Source organism: Anas acuta, chromosome 6 (genome assembly GCF_963932015.1).
Source record: "Anas acuta chromosome 6, bAnaAcu1.1, whole genome shotgun sequence".
NCBI classification, from domain to species: domain Eukaryota; kingdom Metazoa; phylum Chordata; class Aves; order Anseriformes; family Anatidae; genus Anas; species Anas acuta.
In genome coordinates, this window is record NC_088984.1 from 24,654,434 (window position 1) to 24,677,635 (window position 23,202).

General features: G+C 43.8%; 1 protein-coding gene across 2 annotated transcripts in view; it reads left to right on the forward strand.

Annotated features, from left to right (window-relative positions):
* Nucleotides 1-3,248: 3,248 nt before the first annotated feature.
* Nucleotides 3,249-23,202, forward strand: part of UBE2E3 (ubiquitin conjugating enzyme E2 E3) — a 59,142-nt gene continuing 39,188 nt past the window's right edge. The window contains exons 1-3 of one of the 2 annotated variants that reach the window (XM_068685857.1): nt 3,261-3,505; nt 4,637-4,839; nt 7,003-7,053. In XM_068685857.1, coding sequence (XP_068541958.1) covers nt 4,646-4,839; nt 7,003-7,053 — 245 coding nt within the window. In that variant the 5' untranslated portion in view covers nt 3,261-3,505; nt 4,637-4,645. Of the gene's footprint in view, nt 3,506-4,636; nt 4,840-7,002; nt 7,054-23,202 lie in introns of both variants that reach the window. The other variant, XM_068685858.1, reaches the window with a different exon arrangement.

Genomic DNA, 23,202 nt, shown 5'->3' on the forward strand with positions numbered 1-23,202 from the left:
AGGCTTCCTGAGCTCCGTTCTGTAAATCACTACATCTCTGCCCGGCTCAAGGTTTTGTTTCTAATCTAACCTACTCTACTAGCTCTCTCTGCTAAAGCTGTAAATTATTTGGGGAAAAGACACACTGGGTATCTGCATGTGATCTATCTTACAAGGGTCAGCAGTTGCTACTGTGGAACTAATTAATAACAAAAACACGATCTAAATTTTATCACATCCACTAAAGAAAAAAAAAAAAAAAAGACTTTATTCATTTCCTGGCTCTGCAGTTTGCACACATTCAGCTGTAGTGTAGCATCACAGTGGAGCTCCAACAGGTGCTTTAACAACACAGCCTGGTATGGGAACACACACAACAGAAAGATGCATTGGTAGGTGGAGATGTATTTACTGTCAGGAAACAATGATTTTGTGATAAAGAAGACGGAGTATATGACTATAAACACTAAATAGTATTTTCAATTGTGCTGCTCTTAATCATGAAAAACGTTCACTGGCCTTATTTTACCATCTGTACACCCTTAAAATGGTAGGAGCAAGGAGATCAAGCAATGATTTTTCCATCCCTCGTAGTTTACTTGTGAGAAGCAGGAAAAGCCTTTCACCCTAGTTCTGGTGCCAGGCATTGAGCTGTTTGCTATCACAGCATTTCATGTCAGATGGAGGAGACTGAACTGTGAACCCAGAAAAATATTTTCAGATGTCTGTGCAGCCCAAAGCAGATGTTAAAACTCTGCATGTTGACAGTAACTTCATACCTGTGCACTGACAGAACAGGGATGGAGACATACCCAAAGAGATACTGGGCTTCTGAAAAAAACACCAACAGCCTTTGAGAGTAGGGCTTGCAGCGAAAAAAAAAAAAAATGGGGCATCCGATCGCAGAAAAAAAAAAGCAGGCCTCACCCATGCCTGAGTGCCCGAGACTATTCAGACAAGTCTGAACTTAGGAAGGCTCTGCATGCACCTCACAATACTGGTTGCACTTTCGCAGTTCAAGTACCCAATAAACTGGCAGAGAAAAAGCACTCATGAGAGGTTCACCAGTTAAAATTACACTGATGTCACATCACAATGACTATGAAAAGTTGGAGCGATCATGATATGTAGCTATGTAACTATGGCTATTAAAATCAGCATTTTCTCCCTCTGCTTCCACTGCACCAGATCTCAGTGCGGTACTTTTTCTACAGCTGACAAGATAACAAACATACCCTAGGAAAATACAACCTCATAAGAAGAAACTGTCATCCTTTGTGCCTTGATGTCAAATGAATGAATATGCATTCCAATAAACACCTGTTATATCCACAAGTTGCTGTAGTAAATTTGTTTTAATAAGGTACAAAAGGCTGGGGAAAAAATCTAGACTGATTTTTCAATTAGCCTATGTTAAATGGGCTTTATTTTCATTTTGTATCCTAAAAGCCATAGAAGCCACACAACGTGTAGCTGTCACGGTGAGCAACCCTTGACCAATCTACTTACACTCTGATGTAGATGCATACTCTGCTAGTCATATTTTGGAGTCCTGTGTTGATTGTCACATGAAATAAAATAAAAGTTAAACACTTATTCCTGACTTCCAAAACACTGGTAGCCTTATCTTGGGCATCATCAACAGAATAGGAAAGGAAAAAAAAAAAAAGAGAAAAAGAAAAGAAAAAAAAAACTTTCACTGCTGACTGACAGATTTTTGATGTTGCCATGCTTCCCTTTTACTAATTATGCCCAGATTGCTCATCATGCCAGATACTGTTTATGCTAGGAATTTTCTACAGCATACCTCAGGGGCAAATTGCCTGTAGTGGTGATCTGGGAATTCTCTATAGCCTACTTTAACAAACAAACCTCCAGTATTCCTCCGCATCACGTCATTCAGCTCTCTCACCAAATCTTCAGCATACTTTTCAACTGAGCTAACTTCAGCTACTGACAGAGCTGTACTCCCTGACACGCTGGCTGTGTAGTCGCTCGAGCACACTATAGACCCTTTGGCCCCACGATCCTGCTAATCCTAAAAAAATACAGTAGTTTTAAGTCATTAGGCTGTTGATAAGGAAAGCCCTTGAGGTAAAAGCCATTGAGGTGCAAGCCCAAGTGCTGGACAGCGGTTTCATGTAAATTTCCGCTTTTAGCGTTTACACAAAACTTCACAAAATTTGTTAATTTCACCTCTGCTGTAGCACGTTATTCACAAGCCTGTCTGCTTTTCCCAAACAGAGTAACTCTTCTTTTACAAGTGGATATTATCACTGGCACGATCGGACCCTGAGTTTGGAATATTTCTATCACTCCAACCCGTGGATGGGTTTTGCCATACTGCGTGCCCTGTAGATGCAGGGTGAGGAGCTTCTCAGGGACACCCCAGAGCAGCACATTTATGATGGGCAAGAAATCCCATTCCCATCCTATACCATATTCCCATGACAGCTGCTGCAACTGATCACCCCTTTGCCCCTCAAACCCCCTCAGAGCGCGGCAGGCCGCCAGCTCCAGGCTCCTCAGCGTGCTTTTACTGCGGGCTGCCGTGCCCAGCAGCACCTCGGGTGCTCCTCATGCAGCCGTGCCCATGAGCCGGGTGGGACCGGCTGCAGCCCCTGGGCCCCGCCGTGCCTCAGCCCGCGCTGTGAGCGGGGGTTTCGGGGGGGATCGGACGGGAGCTGATAAACCCTTGTGGAGCCCGGCCGTGCGGAGAGCAGGGGCACGAGGTGAGGTGAGGCGAGGCGAGGGGTGAGGCGAGGCGCTAACTGCGGCGACCCCGCCGCTCTCCTCAGGGCGGGCCCCGCGGCGCAGCCGTCGGTGGGCACCGGCCCTGCCGAAGCCGGCGGCGGCTCCCGTGGGGCTGGGGGCGGCTCAGCGCAGCCCCGCTCCCACCCGGGGCCGGGACCGCCGTCAAGAGCCTGCCTTCCCCACCCCCCCCCCCCCAATCCCCGTGCGCGCCGCCGCTTTGTCCTTGCCCGGCCCGGCGAGCGCGCGCGCCCCCGGCGGCGGCGGGAGAGCGCCTGCGCGCACCCCAGCCCAGAGGGGGGCGCGCTCCGGCGGCCGCCAGGCGGGAGCGAGCGCCCCCCTCGCCTCGCCTTTCCTCTCCCCTCCCTCCCCCCGCCCGCCGCCAGCCCCGCGGCGAGCGAGCGGGCGGGCGGGGGCGGGCAGCCGCCGGCGCGCCCCCCCCCCCCCAGGCTCCCGTCGCTTGTCCCCCGCCCCCGGCGGCGCGCTCCCGGCCGCCCGCCGCCCCCCGCCCCGGCCCCCCGGCCCGCCGCGGGAGCCCGCGCCGCAGCGCCGGGGCCCGCCAGCGCCACCCGCCGGCCGCGGGGCCGCACCGCGCCTCCCCCCGTCCCCCCCTGCTCCGGCTCTCAATGTTCCACACCGCCCGGCCACAGAGCCGCCGCCGCCGCCGTATAGCCCCCCGGCCGCCTCCGTCCCCCTCCTCGGGCGCCGCGGGCCCGGCCCGGCCCCCCGCCACCCCGGCCCCCCGACCCAGCAGCGGGACAGGACGCGGGCGAAGGTAAGCGAGAGGCGGGCGAGGTGGCTGCGGCGGCGGCGGCGGCGGCTGGGCGAGCGCGGTGGGGGGAGGCGGGGAGGAGCGGGGGGGGGCGGCTGGAGGAGCTTTGTTCTTGTTTTCGGCGCTCGCTGCCTGCCGGCGGCCGGGGCCGCGGGGCCGGGCCGAGTTGACGCCTGGCTCCGGGCACACACGCAGCGGTGCGGAGCGGAGCGGAGCGGGGCCGGCCGGGGCTCTCCCTCCCTCCCTCCCTCTCTCTCTCCTCTCCTCTCTCTCTCTCCTTCCCTCCCTCCCTGCCCACAAAGCGCGGCCCCCAGCCCTGCCGCAGCAGCTCCCCGCCGCGCTCCTCCTCGGCGCCCCCCCCGCCCCCGCCTCGCCCCCCGCCCCGCCGCCGCAAAATGTCGGGCTGCCGGCCCGGGGGGGGGTCCGCCCGGCGCTGCCCAGGGCCCTGCCAGCCGCCGGGGCTGCCCCCGCCCGGGGCGCTCCGCAGGCATCGCGGGGTCGGGGCGCGGGGTGGGTTTTGCCAGGGTTTTTTGTATTTTTCCCCTTTAAAAAGCGGCCCACGTTCTCTCCCCCCCCCCCCCCCCCCTCCCGGCGCCCAGCCCTTTAAATGCACAGAGCAAGTGTATGTTTCGCTCTGAACGCAGCCCAAGTCTCGCTGGCAATGTATTTTCCCCGAGAGAGGGGGCGAGGGGGGAATCTGGCGTTTGGACCCAATAAAATGCTCTGCTCCAGTGTAAATATTTACAGGGTATTAGTGACTTTTTAAAAAACATTTTCAGTGAGGTCTGTTATTTACAATGTGTCATAAGTTATTAATGTTGATTGCCTAAGTACCCTGCTAAATCTGTCTCATGCCTCAGAACAAAGTCGACAATTGGCATATTGTTTAAAGTATGAAAAAAATGCGAGTGGGTTTAAAAATGGGAAATATCTGTATGTTCAGAAGTGTAAATACTGCGATGTAGCTGTCAAGCTGCAGCCCTTGCAGAGGAGACAAAGAAGCGATCTTGGTCAATTTCGCAGTGAAATTGACTCGTCTCCAATTTAAGTGTTCCTTGGAGCTTGGGGAATGGCGAGAGACCGTCCTGCCTGTTGTACTAACTCTGCCTCTTCTCTTCTCCTTCCCCCAAAAAGTTCCCCACGATGTCCAGTGATAGGCAGAGGTCAGATGATGAAAGTCCAAGTACCAGCAGCGGTAGTTCGGATGCCGACCAGAGGGATCCACCAGCACCTGAGCCCGAAGAGCAAGAAGAAAGAAAACCTTCTGCAACCCAGCAGAAGAAGAACACCAAACTCTCCAGCAAAACTACTGCTAAGCTATCCACTAGTGCTAAAAGGTAAATGCGCCAGTAAAGCGTTCCGTGGTGGTTTCGCACAGTGCGTGGAGTCACGGTGTTCACTTGCTTTTCGAGGCAGAGGGATTCTTGTAAAGCTGTATGGGAAGTAGTGAAGTACAAACTTCTGTAGCGCAGGAGTCTGCTGGGAAGTGTCTTCGGTAATCCAAGTCTTATTGGCGTGGTAATTATGCAGGCAGGTCGTACTTCTTTTGAGGAGTTTTTTGAGAACTTGGTAACTTACAGGCTGGCTGGGGGGCACCTCTGTGCCTTTCACGTTTCTAGAAATGAATAAGAGCGTGTCAGCTTCAGGTGTCTTTTTTGCAGAGTTAGTTTTCCATCCCTTATTGGTATAGGGTGGAGTCCTCCTGGTGTGTTTCAGCCTGCAGCCTGATGACAAGCAGTGCTCTTTAATTAAAGAAGTCGCAAAACACCAATGACTTTTGTGGGCCTTCTGACTAGCTTCTCGCGTCAACGTACGGTAGAGCCTTTGTACACCTTCAAGTTACTGTTTTGTCCTGGAGTTCTTTCGGGACAAAGTTAGGCAAGTCTTCTTCCTCAGGATCTGCAGATTCAAGCCATAGGGTTCTTCAGGTAGCCTCTACCTTTAAGTATCAAAATCTTAAGAAACCTCGCTCGGTTTTATCTGTTACGTTTTTATTTGCATACAAGTTTTCTGACAGTCCAGCTCTTAAGACATGTGCTTTAATCATTTTTCTGTAAGTCCAGCTGTGTGAAATAAAGCAAACTTTAAATCCCTTGATTCCAGTTGTCTTCTGAGAAGAAACATAACTTTCCAGTCTTTTCCCTGGAGGTCCTTTTCTGTACAAATATTTACAAATATACTGTAGCCAGAAGACCTGTGGAGTAGCCATAGTAGCTTTGAGTTTTGCTTACTTGGTGTGAATACAGGGGTTCAGACTTGTAGGAATGTTTTAGTATTTTTGCGTTGTACTTAAATTTGGTAAATACTTTTTGAAATATGCTGGAATTGCTGCAGAATACAACTGGGTGACATTGATGACATTTCGTCTTGTTAAAGAAACCCTATAAAATAGGACTGGCTAAAGAAGGAAGAGTTCTGGAAATGCTATGCAGATTTTGCGATTTATTGTTACTTATCTTTTTTTGAAATGCCTGAGGTCCATCATGTAGAAACCCTAGACAGTTTTTTCCTCTTGCCTTTGTTTCAGTTAATTATTGTAAGTCCAATTCCATACATCTCAAATAGTTCAGCAGTCTGATCGGACTTAACGGGACTAGTGCAGGGGCTTTCAGGGCAGTTTCTGTCAGCTCGCATTTTACCACTCACTATTTGTATGGAAGAACAGTCTTGCTTATGTGAGCCTTCTGGTCCAGAGAATTCTTAGTTGTGATTTTAAAGAGGGATTTGCCATGAGTCTTTTAAAATTACACTTTGTATGTGTCTGAATAAATTATTAAATCCACCAAAAGTTTTCAGTATTCATTTTTCTGGACTGTAACACCTTGGGAACGGTTGTTACAATGTAAAGCTAAGCACAGATTATTTCGAGTTATTATGTCGCTTTTTATCATGTAAAATACAGCTACTGTGTAAGGCTGGGGGAGGACAGGCAGGAGAAGGTGTGGAGAGGAGCAAAGTTGGTCCAGAGAGATCATTCCAGGAACAGAGACAGACTTGCAGATCTGCAAATCTAGTTTTTAAACACCCTGCAAAGCGGGAGGTAAAATATTGTCAAAAGAATGTGTTTGCTGACAGCGTGGTTCACTTCTTCAGCCTCGATCACAGCTCTGTTGCGCTGGTTTTAAGTCACTGTCAAATGTGCTTGTACAGCCTCCCCCCCGCCTCATTTGCATATTAGCTTGCAAAGAAAATCTCTCTGGTAAAAAGTGCTCAGATATGAAAAAGAGTCACTTTTCTGAATACTTGTAGGGAATTTCTACCAGACTCAGCTGTGATTGTTCTGTTTGTGTACAGCATCGAGCAGGAAAAAGCTGCAAAGTTTCTCAGCTATGGGATTTGGGTTATGCCTCTGAGAACAAAGAGGAAGCAGCCATGTTAGCATTACTGAAGGCAAAGCCAATCTTGCATTTAACTGCATGGTGGTAGAGGGCAGTGTAATTCCCTGATTTATTCTATAGACTATCTCAAATGCTTTGTGTCTGTTCTCATTTCACCAACAGAATCCAGAAGGAGCTAGCTGAAATAACCCTTGATCCTCCTCCTAACTGCAGGTATGTAACAGCTTCTTAAATTGTGGACAGTGGCAGGAGATTAATCTGCTCAGGCTAACAAATGGGAAAGTTCGTGTTTACAGCTGGTGACTATTAGACAAAAATTGCATACAGTGGATTGAACAAGCATAGGGAATGTCTGATACTGAATTTTGGTATTTCATCTGCATGTTGTAGGTGTAGTCATTTGTGGTTTAAGTACATAGTAAAATATATTCAGTTTATTTTTTTTGTGGCTGGTCCCTGTCTTTGTGAAACATTGATTGTATGAACTTCAAAATACATCGAAGCTTTTGACTTAACGTCTGTGAGTAGTTTGAACTGGCCTTTTGAGTGCCGGGTTTATAGAGTTATCGCTTTGTTCTGAAGCAAAAGTAAAGGAACTGTGTTTGATTTTTATAGGCGTTCTCTTAGTACGTTGCTTAGTAGTTAGATGAGAGGTATTGCCTTTAAATTTATGTTCTGTTGGTCAGAGTTGTAGTTGCTTGATAAAGGATGTTTTTAAGGAGGTTCCCAACTTGAGAGATGTCTGTTGGTTTTTAGAAAGCAAAGTCATAGGCTTGGAAGGCTGAGTGATAGAGTCTTAGGTGAAGTGAAGGTAACTGGAGCACTTCATCTGTAGGAAAGTTAAATAGTAGCATGGCTGACTAATTTCTTTAAATCTTCTACATTTTTTACTTTTGTTTAAAAGATGCATAAAAATTCTCATTAGCTGTGAACATCCAGCATTCAGATTTGTGCTAAAACTGCATTTTAATAACGTTGCTTTCATTTGATGCACCTCAGTAAGCTTTCTGACTGTAAGGTTTCTTCAGATTAATAGCTCATGTAACAGCAAGCATTGTACACGTGTTAAAAAAATGCTGGAAGTGCTGTCTGATTTTACGTTAGAATTGTTTGGCATTTTGAATAGTTGGAAGGGGTTGGTGCAGATCTTGTGAATTTGGTAAGATGTGTGTTGTTCTCCTATTTTAACAAGCTGGGAGAGGCAGGGACTAACCAGAGCTGCGTTTTACTGTTTTTGCAGTAAAGGTATCTTATCCTGAGGACTATGCTATAGATTGCCTATGGCAGCCTGATGTATTTGCATGCAGGGGCAGCGGGGTCTCCCCCTTCAGCAGAGGCAAGCTCTGTAAAGCGAGAAAATGTGGAGGGTTGTTTGTTTGTTTGGGTTTTGTTGTTGTTGTTTGTCATTGTTGCTTTTTAATAATTGTCCTGTTACTGGGATCTAGCTCTGTGTTTGTCATTAATTTTGTGCTTGCCCCCCTAAATGAGGCATAGTAGGAAAAAAAATATATTAAGGAAATGAAACACTAATGCTGTTCCTTGTTAGATAAATGCTGAAAAGATTACTGTAGCGGTTTCAGGTTCAGCAAGCTACAGCTTGGCTTTTCGAAAAAGAAGCCTCCCCCCTCACACTTCCCAATTGCATCTGATGTTTAGCTCCTTGGGAAAGCATGTTCCTCTGGTATTAGCACAGGAGTGTTGCACAGAATCTTTCTTGTGAGCTGGTGCTACCAGTTGCCCAGGAATGCTGTTGAGAATGATGAAAAACCCTCGATGTGTCTAAAATTATTGTAACTTCTCTCCTACAGAGTGTAGGGGAAAAGATATATATATATGTATTGTCAGTGAGGAAGCCAGTTCTTCTTTTCTTGCAAGTATTTTTGAAGAGAAATTCACCCTTTAATCAAGAGCAGCTGTATGATGAGTGTATTTTTACCTTCCACAAACATATTTACAAGAGACATTCACTTCTTTAACAGAAATTCTGGGTTTTCAGGATGAACAGTTTGAACAGAGTTTCACTGCCCAAAGGATTACCATTCCACTGGAATTTAAGGTTTAGAAAGAGCCTTTTTGGTATCGGGAGGTAAATGTAGCTGTGCAGTTTGCAGAGCAGTTGAAGCAAAAGGGTTGCAACATGCTTTCTTGTGGGGTGCAGTAGCACAGATTAGACAAACTTATGCAGCAGGCGTATGACACTCTTCATGCAACAAGCAGCAGAATGTTACTTTTTACATTTCTTGTAAATGTGTATAAAAAATAAGTAAAAAAAACGTTTAAAAGCCTGTAGAACGTGGGCATATTCATGTGTGCTTTAAAAATTAAAAAGCCCTGAGTTGTAAGTTCTCCCAAGGGGATTTCTTCATGCCCAGCTGTTTCTCCTGCAGTTCCAGAATGCACCCTTATCATTTGCAGTCCACACGTTGCAGGCTTCCCAGGAATATAACCGCTAGCTGATGTGGTTGATAGTCCTTCTGGTTGCCCAGTTATTGAAGTAATTAAAAATAAATAAATAAATATGATATAGGCACACAAAAAACAGTAAATGTAATTTTAATTCAGTACAATGCAAATACTGAAGAGTGTGTTGAACTCTCCTGTACTGAGGTACGTGTTGGTGTCTGCTGCTGCTTCTCACCTGCCAGTGTAACTGCACGTAGAGTTGCTCCATAATCCACTTCTATCAGACTGATCTGAGGTTGAGTTAGCAACTTAAAAATGACACCAACTGGTTGCACTGTGATTCTCACACACGAGGTGTGTAGGTTTCCTCAGTAGTTAAATTTCCTACAGTCGCATCTATTACTATAACATCTGTTTTGTTAAAATGCCAGAGCCCCAAGAGAGCCCCATTCTTGGGTGTGCTGAGCAGGCCTGGGCTGTGCATTAAGTTCTATTTTAGGCACTGGGATAGCAGAATGACAGGCAAATTAAAAATGTCTAAAAAGCATTTTTTGCTTGCTTATCTCAACAGTGGAGTTTGGTTTCTGATTCTGTTCAGTTAATTGGGCAATGAACTGTTAGAAAAGTCACGTTGTTGTGTTTGTGAGCGGTAAACACAAACTGCATCCTGTGGGGTACCATGTGTAAAATCTTAATGCTGACAGCTGTACTCTTTAACATACAGTAATGCTCAAAATTCTTGTGGATTTTGGTGAGATTTCCAAGAAAGATAGAGCACTGAAAACAATAAAACTAGATTTGGTCTTAAGCCACTAAAGATGATGGGAAAGAAGTTAAGTACTGCTTTCTCTTCGTGTTTTCTCCTGGCTAACAGAAGAGCCCAGAATGAGTCAGTGGGTGTCTAGCTGTAGCACCCGGGCAGATAGGTAAACCCAGGTCACAAGTATCTGATCCTGTTTTTTCTTGCTTTTGCTGGCTTAGCTCAAAGTTATATTACTTTATGCAGTGTGCTGTATTTAATTTCTTTTGTGCTTTTAATAGCATAAAGCACAGCTAAAAAGGTCTTGGCCCTATTGCTCCTGGGCAGCTCAATTTCAAACCATGGCCAAGCGCTTATACATGCTTCAAGGTAGGGAAGTATGCCAAAACCCACCATTGCACATTCTCAGAAAAATACTGCAAAGATCTTGCACGTAACGCGTGGTAAATCTGTGCTGCAGGGATGCTCTTAAATAGGTTTGACATATCTGGAATAACTATTTTCAGTTCGTGGCATAAAACTGCTCCGAGCAGAGGGCAGCATGCTGTAGCTAAGGTTAGATCTGAGGCTGCTGTTCTGACCTGCGAGACTTGGGGGCTGCAGCTCAGGTGGAGCAGGGCACAGCTGGATCCCACCCTCCTTGTGCTCCCTGGATTGTAGCGCTGGTATGAGTGAGGCATTCCCAGGGACACTGATTTACAGCAGCTTCCTTTAGCTGTTCCTGGCTGCTCTGCTGATCCACATTAGCAAAACTACGTACTCCCTGTTGTCTTTCCTCACTCTTCATTTCCACTCCAAAATTAATCATTGTTCTTCTTCATGAGAAGGTTGTAGAGGTTCGACCCAATATTAAATGTATTTAGTAACACCTATGCCAGCATATTTTATAGTTTACGTCCTATTTTGCAACAAATTCAGTTTGGTGTAAACTTCGGAGAAAATGAAAGCAAACACTAAAATCAGTGTATCCACTGAGAGCTTGATTCATGTGGTTTAGAAAGAAGCGAGTTAAGATAGTGTGCCTTTCCCATGTCAGTGTGAGAATTTGAGCATTTTACAGTCTATTCTGTCAGTTGGTTTTAATCACTTCTCTTTGTTAAATTAAAGATCAGACATCTGAAAGCAAGTGGTTAAAAGAAAAAGGCCAGACAAAGCACGTGCCGTAGAGCCCCAGTCAGAGGCAGCTTTCCTCCTTTATAGCTGCTGGGAGATGGGATTTCTTACCAAGACAGAGGTTCTTGGATCATCCCAAAGGCTCTCTGCTCTGTTTCATCCTCTTCCTAGTGAGTGCCTGACTGAACCTGATCAGTCTGCTGAGAAGATTTTTTCTCAACAGGGATTACTATCTCTATTTATTTTCAGGCCTCGTACTCTAATATATACTAATGTGATTTCTCAAGCGGTACTACAGAAGGTAGCAGTTGATGATTTTGCTGTTTGTACCCTCTTCTAAGCTTGCAAGTATGTTGATAATTTATGAGTAGCTCATTTTAAAATTACTTATTTTAAAATAACACTCCAGAGTATGTGTACTGAGCACAATGGGTAGAAGACGTAGGGGTTTCGTTTCAGTGCCGCATTCTTGTGCTTCCAGAGGACTGCATTTGCTACATCTTGGGCTAATTCTGTGCTGCAGAGTTTTGCCAACTCAACCCCATGGTCTGGAGTTCGACACAAAGAGAAATGCTTGCAAACCCCTGGCAGACAAATGCTTTTACTGGTTTAGTTATAGACCCACGAATCCAGACGTTTGTAACTGTCTCACTGTGGTTATTACCCCATCAGTGAGGAAGCATTGCAGTATATATTTAAAGCAATATTGTGAAGGTATTCTTCAGACCAGCAATTTAAGCTCCTTCAATTGAGCTGTCTGAAACAATGAGAAGCAATGAACAATTGCTCCGGTGGTGCAGGCTCCTTTATGTGCAGAGAGAGCTCTGGGCTGAGCACCCTTTCACAGCCTTGTGTTAGTGAAGAAGGTGCCTCAGATAAGCTGGTAGAAGCCTTCCTTTTTGTTAACATACTCCATCTACAGTAAGGTTATAGGCAAATGTTTACTCTGCAAACAGTCGTGCCTGCTGAAGATGTTACTGCACAGCTGTGGTTTGCTCCAGTTCTGCCATGTGGGGTGACTACTCCAGTCAGCAAGTGAAGCTGGCTCATCTGATAGTGCTACCCACGGGGAGGAAAAAAAAAATCATCCAAGTTTGCTTAAATGGTTTAAATAGGTGATTGAAATGAACTCTGCTGGATTTTTCCTCCCACTCTTCAGAGTAGGCATTGTTCACATGAAGCATTTTGTCAGACACATCAGGATGTGAATAAGTCAATCCGTTCCTTTGTCTCTCAAATGTAGTAAGTTTCCATCTCTCCTTTGACAAAGCCAGGCGTTAGTTTTGTTACTTTTTTGAAATCAGTAGGAGGAAGAATATTCTGAATGTAGTCAAATACAGCAGCACAAATGCATGCCTAGGTCGTCGCATGTACTGTTGTGTTTTTTTCATAGAATAGAATTTCATAGAATGCTTCCAATCAAGCTTCTGGCTTTTCAGATCAATGGCAATCTCCTCAGTTTTGCATTTGTACTGTTCATGTCTTATTGGGCAAATGTCTTCATGTTGCTAAATATTGAGTCTCAAGTTAAAAAAAAAAAAAAAATCAGTTTGGTTTGTTTTCACCTCTGTAGTGAAAACCCCAGCTGTGAACACTAAATGGTTCCCTACAGGAGGAGCTGTTGATTGAGGTAGGTAAGAGACAATATATTAGGAATGCATACAAGAATGCCCATGCTGAAATTGAAAGAGCAAAATTTTAAATCATGAAAAAGTAATCCAAACCCGACTTGATAATGTATCTTCTGCTAGCTACATTGTACTTTTTATTCTGTCTCTTCTTGCCCCCGCACTTGCTCGCCACTAAATATAATAAATCCATGCTACAAGAAAAGAAAGATGAAGTTTGCAGAATGATTCTGAGAATACAAACCCACAAAATTATTTCTAACACTTCCTTCCCTGTACAGAAGGTTGCAGTTGCAGTTGCAAAAATGCCATTAAGAGGGTTCACAAATTCTGTAAGAACGTGTTTGAAGTAGCTCTCAAGTGAATATTCAAATACTGCTTTTTAGAATTGTCCAGCTTTGAACATAGACTTGCAGTTCCTTCATTGTTAGTCAATGAATGTAAATCAGTGGCTCATAGTGATTTAAAGATCTGTTTATCTAATGATAACCTTGATTTATCTGGAGTTATTTCTACTAAGCAGTTTCTTCCTTGCTCTTTCTTCCCTCCCCCTTTCCTACAAGAAGAGTCTAGTCTAGGTCAGGCTAGCAAGGAGTGGTGTAATTTAGCACAGCAATCAGAAGTTGGTATTTTTTGTCCATTTGTAGTAACAGCCTCATTCTGCTATCTTTATGTGTGTGCAGAGTGGCTTTTACCTTATTTGCCAGTAGTCATTGAAACTGCTTAAGGAGTAGGGATGAAACAAATCTAGAAAGACATTTCAGTAAAACATTGAAGTGTCAAGTTTTGCTAGAGTGCACTGTTATTTAACATGCATTTAAAAAAAATGCAGCAGTGGAAGATTGTGTAACTCCTGTATGTATTGAATTGTGAGAATATTTAAATTACTTTCTTTTCAGTTGAGAGTGGATGAGAGATCCACTAACTAAAATTGCTTGATGTGTGTTTTTTTTTCCTTCACCTTGTCCTGGTGTTGACCTCATTTGAGCTCTAAACCATGTTTGTTTAGTGTGTTTTTTTTTGTTTGTTTGTTTTTTCAAAAACCCCCATACAGTGAATTTCTCATGGAAGTAATATGAGCGGCATAATTAAGACAGTGTTATGCAATATAAATAAACTTTTCTACTTGTAGGAGTAAGTTTTTCTGCCTGCAAATTTGCAGATTAGGCCCTTGTGTAAGCAGTGTCCACAGTGCTGTCATACATGCTCTTAAATGTCTGTATGTTAGTCGTAAGGTCTTATAAATCTTTCACCAGTTTTCATTAGCAGTACTTTCAAAATGGAGAAAAAAAATCGGCCATCTATCTACTCTGGAACTGCAAAAATAGTTCAAACGCTTTTCACTCAGCTACTGGTGTTACAAAACTGATCCTCATTATTTCTAAGTTTTGTCTGGAAACAATAGAAGAGCCCAAGATGGACCAGTCTGTTTAAACAATTCTTTAAGCATTGTTGTGCAAAAATTTGTAAAAACCACAAAGTAATATGTCCTTACGCGTAAGGACAAATCTGCTTTTCAAATATCCATTTGTATAACTGCACAAAGCCCATTCAGGCTCTGTGATAAAACTAATTAAAGTATGCCATATATATATATTTCTTTTTACATTCAAGCTGTGCCTTGCTCCTCACTGCCAACCAACTATAGTTTATTAAATATATTATTAAATATATATTAATATATTATATAAATATATATATTAATATATATTAAATATATTATTAAATATATATTAAATATAGTTTATTACAAACTATATTTAGTTTGTAATAAACAGTGTACATGGCAAGGTCCTAGCGCACTGAACACCTTGCCATCAGACTGACTGTCTGTGTGTGTCAGTTACCCTTCTTTGATTCGATATTTACTTTTACAGCCTTAGGACACCTAATTTTAACTCAAATTAATGAAATGCAAGTAGATGAGAAATAGCTAAACTATGTTAAACCCTTTATTTAGAATTCGTCATCTACTTCATGTAAAACTGATGGGTGGAGATTTCCTGTGACAGGTGTAACTGTGCTTTGCAAATATGTGGAACGTTCTGAAACAGGTAGTACAGGCATGATGAAAATACCGTAAGCGTGTTTTGAGTTAGGCTAAGCAGGCAGGAGCAAGGATATCCAACTGCTGGCTGGGATGGGAGAATGCAGGCCATTAAACTAGCCACAAACTACACTGTGACTTTAAATTGATGCCTTTTTTGAGCCAGTAACTGCTAGCAATGAACAAGTCCTAACCTGCTTGCATTAGCTTGGATTAATTTTCTACAGTGTCCTCATGCAGAGAGCGTTCTATGCTATTATCGGGTTCAGAGCTGTGGTTGAAGTGGTTGTTAATTTTATAACACTTACTCTAAAAAAGGCTGGTCAGATCTGTTAGGAGCTCAAATCGAGATTTACTTGACAGTGTTGAAACTGCTGTAGTTTAGCATCACTTCCAGGAGCAAGTGGGGCAGAGATTGCCGTGATGAAACACCACTCAGAACTGCAGTTACCAGCAGCTTGTGTTCAATTTGGAAGGGTGTGTAGGGAGGGTCTGTAGAGGACCATCCTGCAGTCCTTAGTCACTGATGATTTCATTATTGACTTGGATGCTGGACTAGAGCTACATACTAGAGCATGTATAAAATGTTACATTTTCAGGTAACAGCAAAGAGGAAGTGATTACGGGTGCTTTGGAGGACAGGACTAGAATCCAAAGTGACATGGGCAAATGTAGGAAGTGACCTTAAATACATGGAATAGCACGCAATTTAATAATGAGAACTGCAAGGCACAGCCCTTTAGTAGGCATAGTGGGCTGCACAAATCCATGGGAAAAAAAGGCTGGATAAGGAACAGTTCTTCAGAAGAGGTGTAGCAGGCCTGAGGATCGTGTGCTTTTCAGGAGTGAACAATACTACTAGACCACAGCAAAAGAAATAAATAGAACAGCAGTCACAGTAGGGAGATGCATTAAAAAAGAAAGAAGTGTTGGAGACATGGTGTATAAACTCATCCCATTCAGTTCAGCAGTAGTAAAGGCCAGCTGGAGTACCTTATCCAGTTTTAAGCACTACACTGCAAAACGGCATGGGCTAGCTGGAAAGAATACAGATTAGAGGAAAGAAGGAATAATCTGTGGATGGATAAGAAAGTTCCTGCAAAGGAGATACAGCAATTACTGCTAGTCTTATCGGGTGGTTATGGGAGCGGCTTAAATTGCCACAAGGAAGATCTAGGGTAGACATTTGGAGTACCTAGCTATAAAGACAGTATGCAGAAGGAGGTGGTGGCTCTGCATCACCAGAGGTTTTCAAGAACAAAGGTTAGACGTGTAACTGTCAGGAACTGCTTGGGTATAGCTGATCCTGTGTTTAAGCAGGAAACGGACTAAGTGACCACTTAAGGACTAGTTTGACCAAGCTATCTGTGGCAGTGGATTTAAGTAACAGTGTTAAAGGAAGGCTCATCAGGAAGTGATTTTCCCTTCATTTAAAAACTCTGTTGTAATATTTCTCTCTATTGTATTTCTCTATTGATAGAACTTGGGTTCTGTCATTTCAAGCAACAGCAGTAATAGCAATTATTTAAAAAGTCACTGGAAACAGTTTTAGCCCTGTTGTCAATTAAAAAAATATCTAGTGATTTTTCTGCTAATTTTTTTTTTCTGTGTGGCTTCATTTTCAGTTTGTGTCCAACCCTACTTTCCTTGCACAGTCAGCATATTCTGCCGATAACTAGAAATAAGCTAGACACATGTCTGATGTTCTCCAGGGGTGTATCACCACTGTGAGAAACTTATAGCACTGGTTGTGTAGTAGATCTTGATTTTGGTTGTGTCCTGTGCTCCGTGTTTGGAGTTCCAGCTTTTGTTCCTCAGGCATATAGGTACATCTAGCACTGAGATAAACAAAAGCAAGGGATGTTTTTTTCCCTGCTTTACAGAGGCAAGATGCATTCAATATGCAAGGCTCAATGCATCTGTGCACATGCATGCCGAGTGGATCAAGTGCATCAGAAAACGGTTGTGTAGCATGCTGCCCCTGACCAAGAGTCTACCGTGGATCCTATCCCTAAGCACCCTCAGGAGTCAGGGCTCAGAAGATTGTAGTGAAACTGTAAGCAGCCTGGCAGGTTTCCAGCTGATGAGTTAATGCTGCTATAAACTCCAGTAGTTCCTCTTTGAGGCATGCAGAAGGGTGCAGACACTGGGAAAGTAGCCAAGAAAGGCAAAGAGCAGACGGCAAAGCTAAAGGCCAGCCTCAAGGATTCACAACACAATTGTCTTCGAGGTGGGATCCTCCCATGCCAAAAGCCCTCTCCATAGCTCCAGCGGCAGCACGGGAAATTGGAAAGCAAATGAAGGTATGTGTTCAGTGCAGTTAGCCTGACTTGTCTGTGCTTGGCTAGCATAGCTTGAGCAAAGGTAGCTGCTATCTGTGCCTAACGCTCCTGCCACCCCACCACTGGATTAGCAGTACAGGGTGCTGCAGGAAGCAGTGGGCTCACCGTCATGCCACATTAGTTCATTGAGCTTGAAGCTGCAACCAGGCAGTTTTTAACTCAGGTTAGCACTTCAGTCTCAAGCTTAGGCAAAGAAGTCACCAAAATATTGAAGACTGGGTGAGTCTGTAGAGCAGAGCATCAGCAGGTCAGATTCCATGGCACAAGTGAAAAACAAACAGCAAACAGAAACATTAGGGTCTTCTTTTCTGTAGGGAAAGCTATTTTTGTTTGAAATTTAAGTAAAGCGTTTAGCTTGTAAATGCTTTGAGCAGAGTGAGTTTGGGGGGGGAAAAAAAAAGTGTTGCAATAGATCAGTAGCTGCGCAATAGGAGCTCTGTGCAGCTGATGATGATCCTTGCTGTGAAGCAGCAGCTATTGCAGCAGACAATGGGCAGCTAGATTCCTCCCCAGGCACATGCACCTCTTCTTACAAACAAAGGACTTGTCCAGCCTGCAATCACTGCCTGGGGTGTGCTCGCACTTTAACCAGCTTTTGTCCTTCTGCCTGGTGCCACAGCACCAGAGACCAGGCGAAGAACCCACTGTGGCTGTGTTTGTGCTCCGTGGTGGAGGTATACCTTGTGCTTGTCCTGACTTCTTTGTGGATGCTTTGAGAGTGCCTGTGTCCATGTCAGTAATGCCAATGTCGGGAGCTGCGAGGGGCATTACAGCCATGGTGGGACATCAAGGATTTACTAACGCCTTCCTTAGCAGGCACCTTAGGGGCCCAGGGAGCCAGGCCCACTACAGCACAGCCCACTTAAACAGTTTCATGTTTGGTGTTTTCAACTTCAGCATCTTGGGAAAGAAATGAGATTCAGTTTAATTTCTAGTCTATAAAGCAAAAGCAGGGAGAAGTCTTGGGAGACTAAAATCTACTTGTAACGAGCTCTGTAACAAACGCTGTATTCCCATGGAAGCAAATTTAAGTGATCTAAGTTACCCAGTACAACCTACTGCACATTAAGCATAGTCTGAGTGATTAAACTGAGTTCTTATGCCAAAGGAAAGAAATACAGTACCAACTGAAGTTCTGCAAGCCTGATTAAACAGTAATCAAATCTGAGAGGGTGATCTTCACATGATAAACTGTGTGAAGAGCAGTCTATGGCTGCAGAAGTGTTTGCTTGCCTGGAGTAGATACTTTGTATGGAAGTAAAATCCCTACAGATTTTACACTGCCAGGTAGTGCCATGTGGCTTCCCTTTCTGCCACAGAGTGCTGTGGTCATTCAAAGAGTTTGAAGAGCAACCTTGCTGTCGCTTCTTCAAGTCTGGTTTGCTTCTATTTATTTGTTTGTTTATTTCTATGAAGTGACTGAAAGCCATAGTCACAGATGGTGTACTTGCTTCCGCCACAGCAAACACACCACAGCTCGTTATTTAAATAAGAAACAAGTTACTAAAGTGAAATGGTCACAACGAAAGCAGAACAGTAGGAGTGCAATGATTCATTTGATAATATACAGTATCAAATCTTAAATCAATGTGGAGAGACCAATTACTTTTCAAACACTAGTTTTCCAAGTTTTTTTGTTTGTTCGTTTTTTGTTAAACTGGTTTGGTTTTGATTTTTTTTTTTGTCTTAGGAATAACTGAAACAAAATAATTTCTTATCAGTTAGAAGGCAAGCTAACGGTAGCAGTTGTTGATACTAAAACAACTGTTGCAGGCTGAGCACTGTGTGGTTCTCTTAGATATAAAGGGCATTCCGGGCAAAGTTCCCATAAAATGGGTGTGCCTTATTAGAAATTAGTGAAGAGGGGGGCAGGGATGGAGGAAATAGAGATACGAGTTGTACTAACTGCATAAACGTTCTGTCATCACTTTATTTTCTTTTGGTAAAGAATGCAAGCTCTGTGAGGACATGCCTGAAGTTTGACAATGGTAATTCTGATCTGGTAGAAGGAACTGAGAACTGTTATTTCTTATGAATTGCACTTGTTTGTCTTTTGTGTGATTGTTCTATGTTTTACATAAAATGTTGAACAAAAACTAGAAAGACTTATTTGCTTTGGCCTGACAATGTGTGATGGTGATCTGTGCTGTTCTGCCCAATGTTTTAAAGAAGGCAAAAAGGAGGAGCTGATGCTGCAGGATGCACCTATATGAATGAGATTTTGCAATTTTCTGTGTAGCCATGATATAGCACTGAAGTTATACTTACCTATGTAAAATTCAGTAGTAGATTTTTAAAGAAGATAATATTGAAGAATTTTTATTTTTTTTCCCCTGTAGGCTGAGGCAGATGAAGCTTTGCTAGCCTAGAAATCATAAGCCAAAATTTATCTGTCCTCACACGTACCCAGGCTACGTGCAACATCACAAAATACATCTTTGGACTTGGGACCCTGCTCAGGGGCAGTGTGGGGATTTTGTTCCGGATTCCTTGGCTGCCGGCTGGCGTGGCTGCGGGCACGTCTCGCCGTGCATCTCCCTGGTACAGAGCTCACCATGGAGCACCTGGCTGGGCTGGGCTGGACTGGGCTGTGCAGAGAGCAGGCAGTGCCAGCAGGCTGCCTGCCTGCTGTGCCAGCTGCCTGCAGGACTGGGTCATGCTGCGGAGGGATGGGGCTACTCATCTTCTGGACGTTACTTAGCTGTTTGTAGCTTCTCTGAGTTGCTCTCTGTGTGTTTGGTCTCATTAATTGAGGACCACGTGGTGTCTGATATCGTGCTCTAAATGGTTACTGCCTAATTTTCACACAAGCAAGATCGTACGAGAGGTTTGGGTAACTCAAATGCACTGCTTTTGGCTTAACTTTTCTTTACTCTTTCATTCAGATTCAGACCTTTGAGGAGTAAGTGTTAATGAAATCTCTGATCTGAATATCAGACTCTGCTGTGCTTGCACTTTCTTTTGTTTTTAAACATGGGAGTAGGAAGACAGGAGTGACAGTGAGCAGAGCTCTTCCTGCATCTGAGATAAGCTGGATGCCTCTCCTCTAAAATCTGCCAACCAGGCTGGGAAACTTTCCAGTAAAGGTAGCCCGTGCTCACCTCAGGGTGAGCTAGCAGCTAGTTTCAGGATGCTGTTTATCAAATCGTAGTGCACCAATATAAAAATAGTTTGGCATTCTCCTTTGTAAAAGTCAGTGAAGAGCAGATACTTTGGAGAGGCCATATTGCCCCAGGTCTCAGTCAAAATCCACTTATGTCTAGAAGCATTCCAGGTTTAAGTTTAAAAGATCCATGGACTTTTGAAGTCTGATGGGGGGCGGAAAAAAGGAACAATAAATCATGTAGAGAGTACTCCACATAGCACAGCGAAAGCTGTTTCTGGAAGTAATTGTATCGATCGTTTTCTGAAGTTGGTCGCTGATCACGAAAATGAGGAACCTGTTGCAGTTAGTTCTACAGTCATTAGTGGTGCATGCTTGATGAGCAGTGGCTGAGACACCGTGCTGTAGCTGCTTATGCAGAATCTCTGTTAGGTGCAAAGACAGCTGGCAGAATATACAGCTCTGAGTCACCCTGGCACTACTGGAGTGCATAGCCATGGTCTTTAAGCTAGACCCTGGATTTTATTCCACCTGTATGCAGAACAGGGCAGGGAAACAAACCTTTGTGCTTCACAGTCCTAGGGCTGTTGTAGACCATATAAATTTTACTGTCTTCAGTGCTTTGACATTGCACCACCTGCACGTGGTCCTAAGTGACCTCAGCCTTGGATAGGAGCAAATGATTGTCCGGGGTGTCCCAGCTGTGCTCTGGAGCCAACAGCGTGGCATGAGCTGGGGTCACCTCTTTCTTCCAGGGAAAAACTCTATTAAACCCGCATGTTAATTGAATAGCCATGCTTTGCTCGAAGTGTGGCTCAAAATGAGAGTGCTAAGCAGTGCTGTGCCTCTCTAAGTTAGCAGTTCCCCTGATTTTTCTAGTCTTGTTCTGAGTCTTGGTGGTGGAGTTTCCAATATCATTAAAATAGTTATTTGGGAAAAAGATCTTCTGAAGAGTAGTTTGAAAGACGGAAGCTGTACTCTAAAACCTTTCTGTTCTCATATTTGATGTCTGCAATAAGTTGTTCCCTGTGTTATTAATTCTTCTGGCAGGTGGAGTTAATTTATTTGTGCATTAGTCTTCGTGCTGCTGGATGAATTATAGATTTAATTATGGTCCAGGTGCTCAGAGCTTTGCTGTTCTCCAAAAAATGAAATATAAAGGAAAAGTGAGTAATTTTTTGGCTTGTTGAATAAATGTAAACATTGGGAAACTATGCCAGAGTATAAATAAAGAGAGGATTTACTTTGCAGAGAATGTTGTTATCTACTCCAGGGTATTCTGCTTGGTGGGGAGGATTAGTGCTCTGTGTTATACTGGGACACACCTTTTTGCAGTTACTACTGTATGCAACAAAAGATTAAAATCTTCTACCTACAATTCCTTGTGCTTTTAGACCAAGTCTTTTTTCTGCAATTATGGCCAACTACAAACTGCAACGCTACTTATTTGTGTTTATTTCTTGTCTTAAAACAGTTTTCCATCATACTTTCCATCAGTCTGTATGAAAAATTACTTTTTGGATGACATTTAATTCCATGAGAGCCCTTTTCATAACTGGTTGTTCATGGTCAGGCCAGAATACAAGATCCATGAAAAAGTGTAATTTCTGCACTTTGCAAACTTATTTTTTCTGGCAGCTGTAAAGCTACTCTGAAAACTTGAATTTATGCGCTCTCCCCACTAACATCGGTCCTTTAGCATTAGATCTTTGGATGCTGGCTGTTGAAGCTGCATTTTCTGGTGCGAGATCTAAAGCTTTTCCTTGGCAGGTATTTAAATGCCAGCAGATCAGAGCTTTCTTCCTGGCGAAGGGAAGTGACAGGTAGATGCCTTCCTGCTCGCTACCTGACGTCAGGGCTGCAGATCGGCAGCCCCCCAGCCCAGAGGGGCAGTGCCCGCAGTGTGGGCAGGTGCTGGATGGACGCTGCTGCTCCCCAGCTCCTGTGTGACTTTATGTGCGTGGCTGGGAGCTACTCCACTGCCCTGGGTCCCAAACAGCATCCTCTTCCCACGGCACTTGCATCCTGTCATGATCGCTGTCCGCTGCCCCATGCAGTCAGGGCACTTTTATTCAGTGATTTTACTAGGTGCATGGGTATCTTGATTGAAGTCTTTCTTTCTTTTTTTTTTTTTTTTTTTTTTTTTTTTTAGGTTTTGAAAGCATAACTGCAACTGTATATATATCTGCACGTGTGTGAATGTATGCGTGCATACAAATAAGCTCTCTGCTCTGTGAAGAGAAGAGGTGTTTCTCTTTTTACTGAGATTTCATACAATATATGGGCAAGGGGCAAGTGTATGAGCTATGCTAATTCAGTGGGACTTGCTTCTCCATTTTTCATTTCTGCGTTTTTAATTACTGCCTTTCTGGTTTGTGGCCTTGAGTCAGAAAAAGCACACCATGCTTTCCTCACCTTTTCCAGGAAAGTGTGTGTCTGTGTGTGTAACAGCTTTTCTGAAGGGAGCGTGAATTGGCCCTGTTTCAGCTGCCACTAAACATCACTTGGCAGTGCCCTTGGAATAATACACATCTGCTGCTGTACCTGAGACAAAAAATAAAGACTACCTTTCTTAATAGATTAAGCTATTTTAATATGCCATTATTACTTGCAATAATATGAAATTTTCAGATGAAGATAAACTGTCCAATTTATCCTTGCAATTGTCCCCTTTTGCTCCTTTTCATTTTGGAGGTGGAAAAATTCATATCATGGTTTCATTTATCTTTTTGGTACTGCATGACCAATACCCTCAGAAGTCTGCTCTTCCTCAGACAGAAATAATGTTTGATGTGTCTCCCGAGGAAGCAGCCAAAAGTACGCATTCTGACCTCATCTTTAAGCTTTTTCATTTCCTTTACTGACACTTAATGAAGTTACTATCACAGCCATTAAAGATAATTTTATAATACATTGCAAAAGTAGATTATGTAATTACAGTTTCTTGTTGTACTGTTTAAGCATGA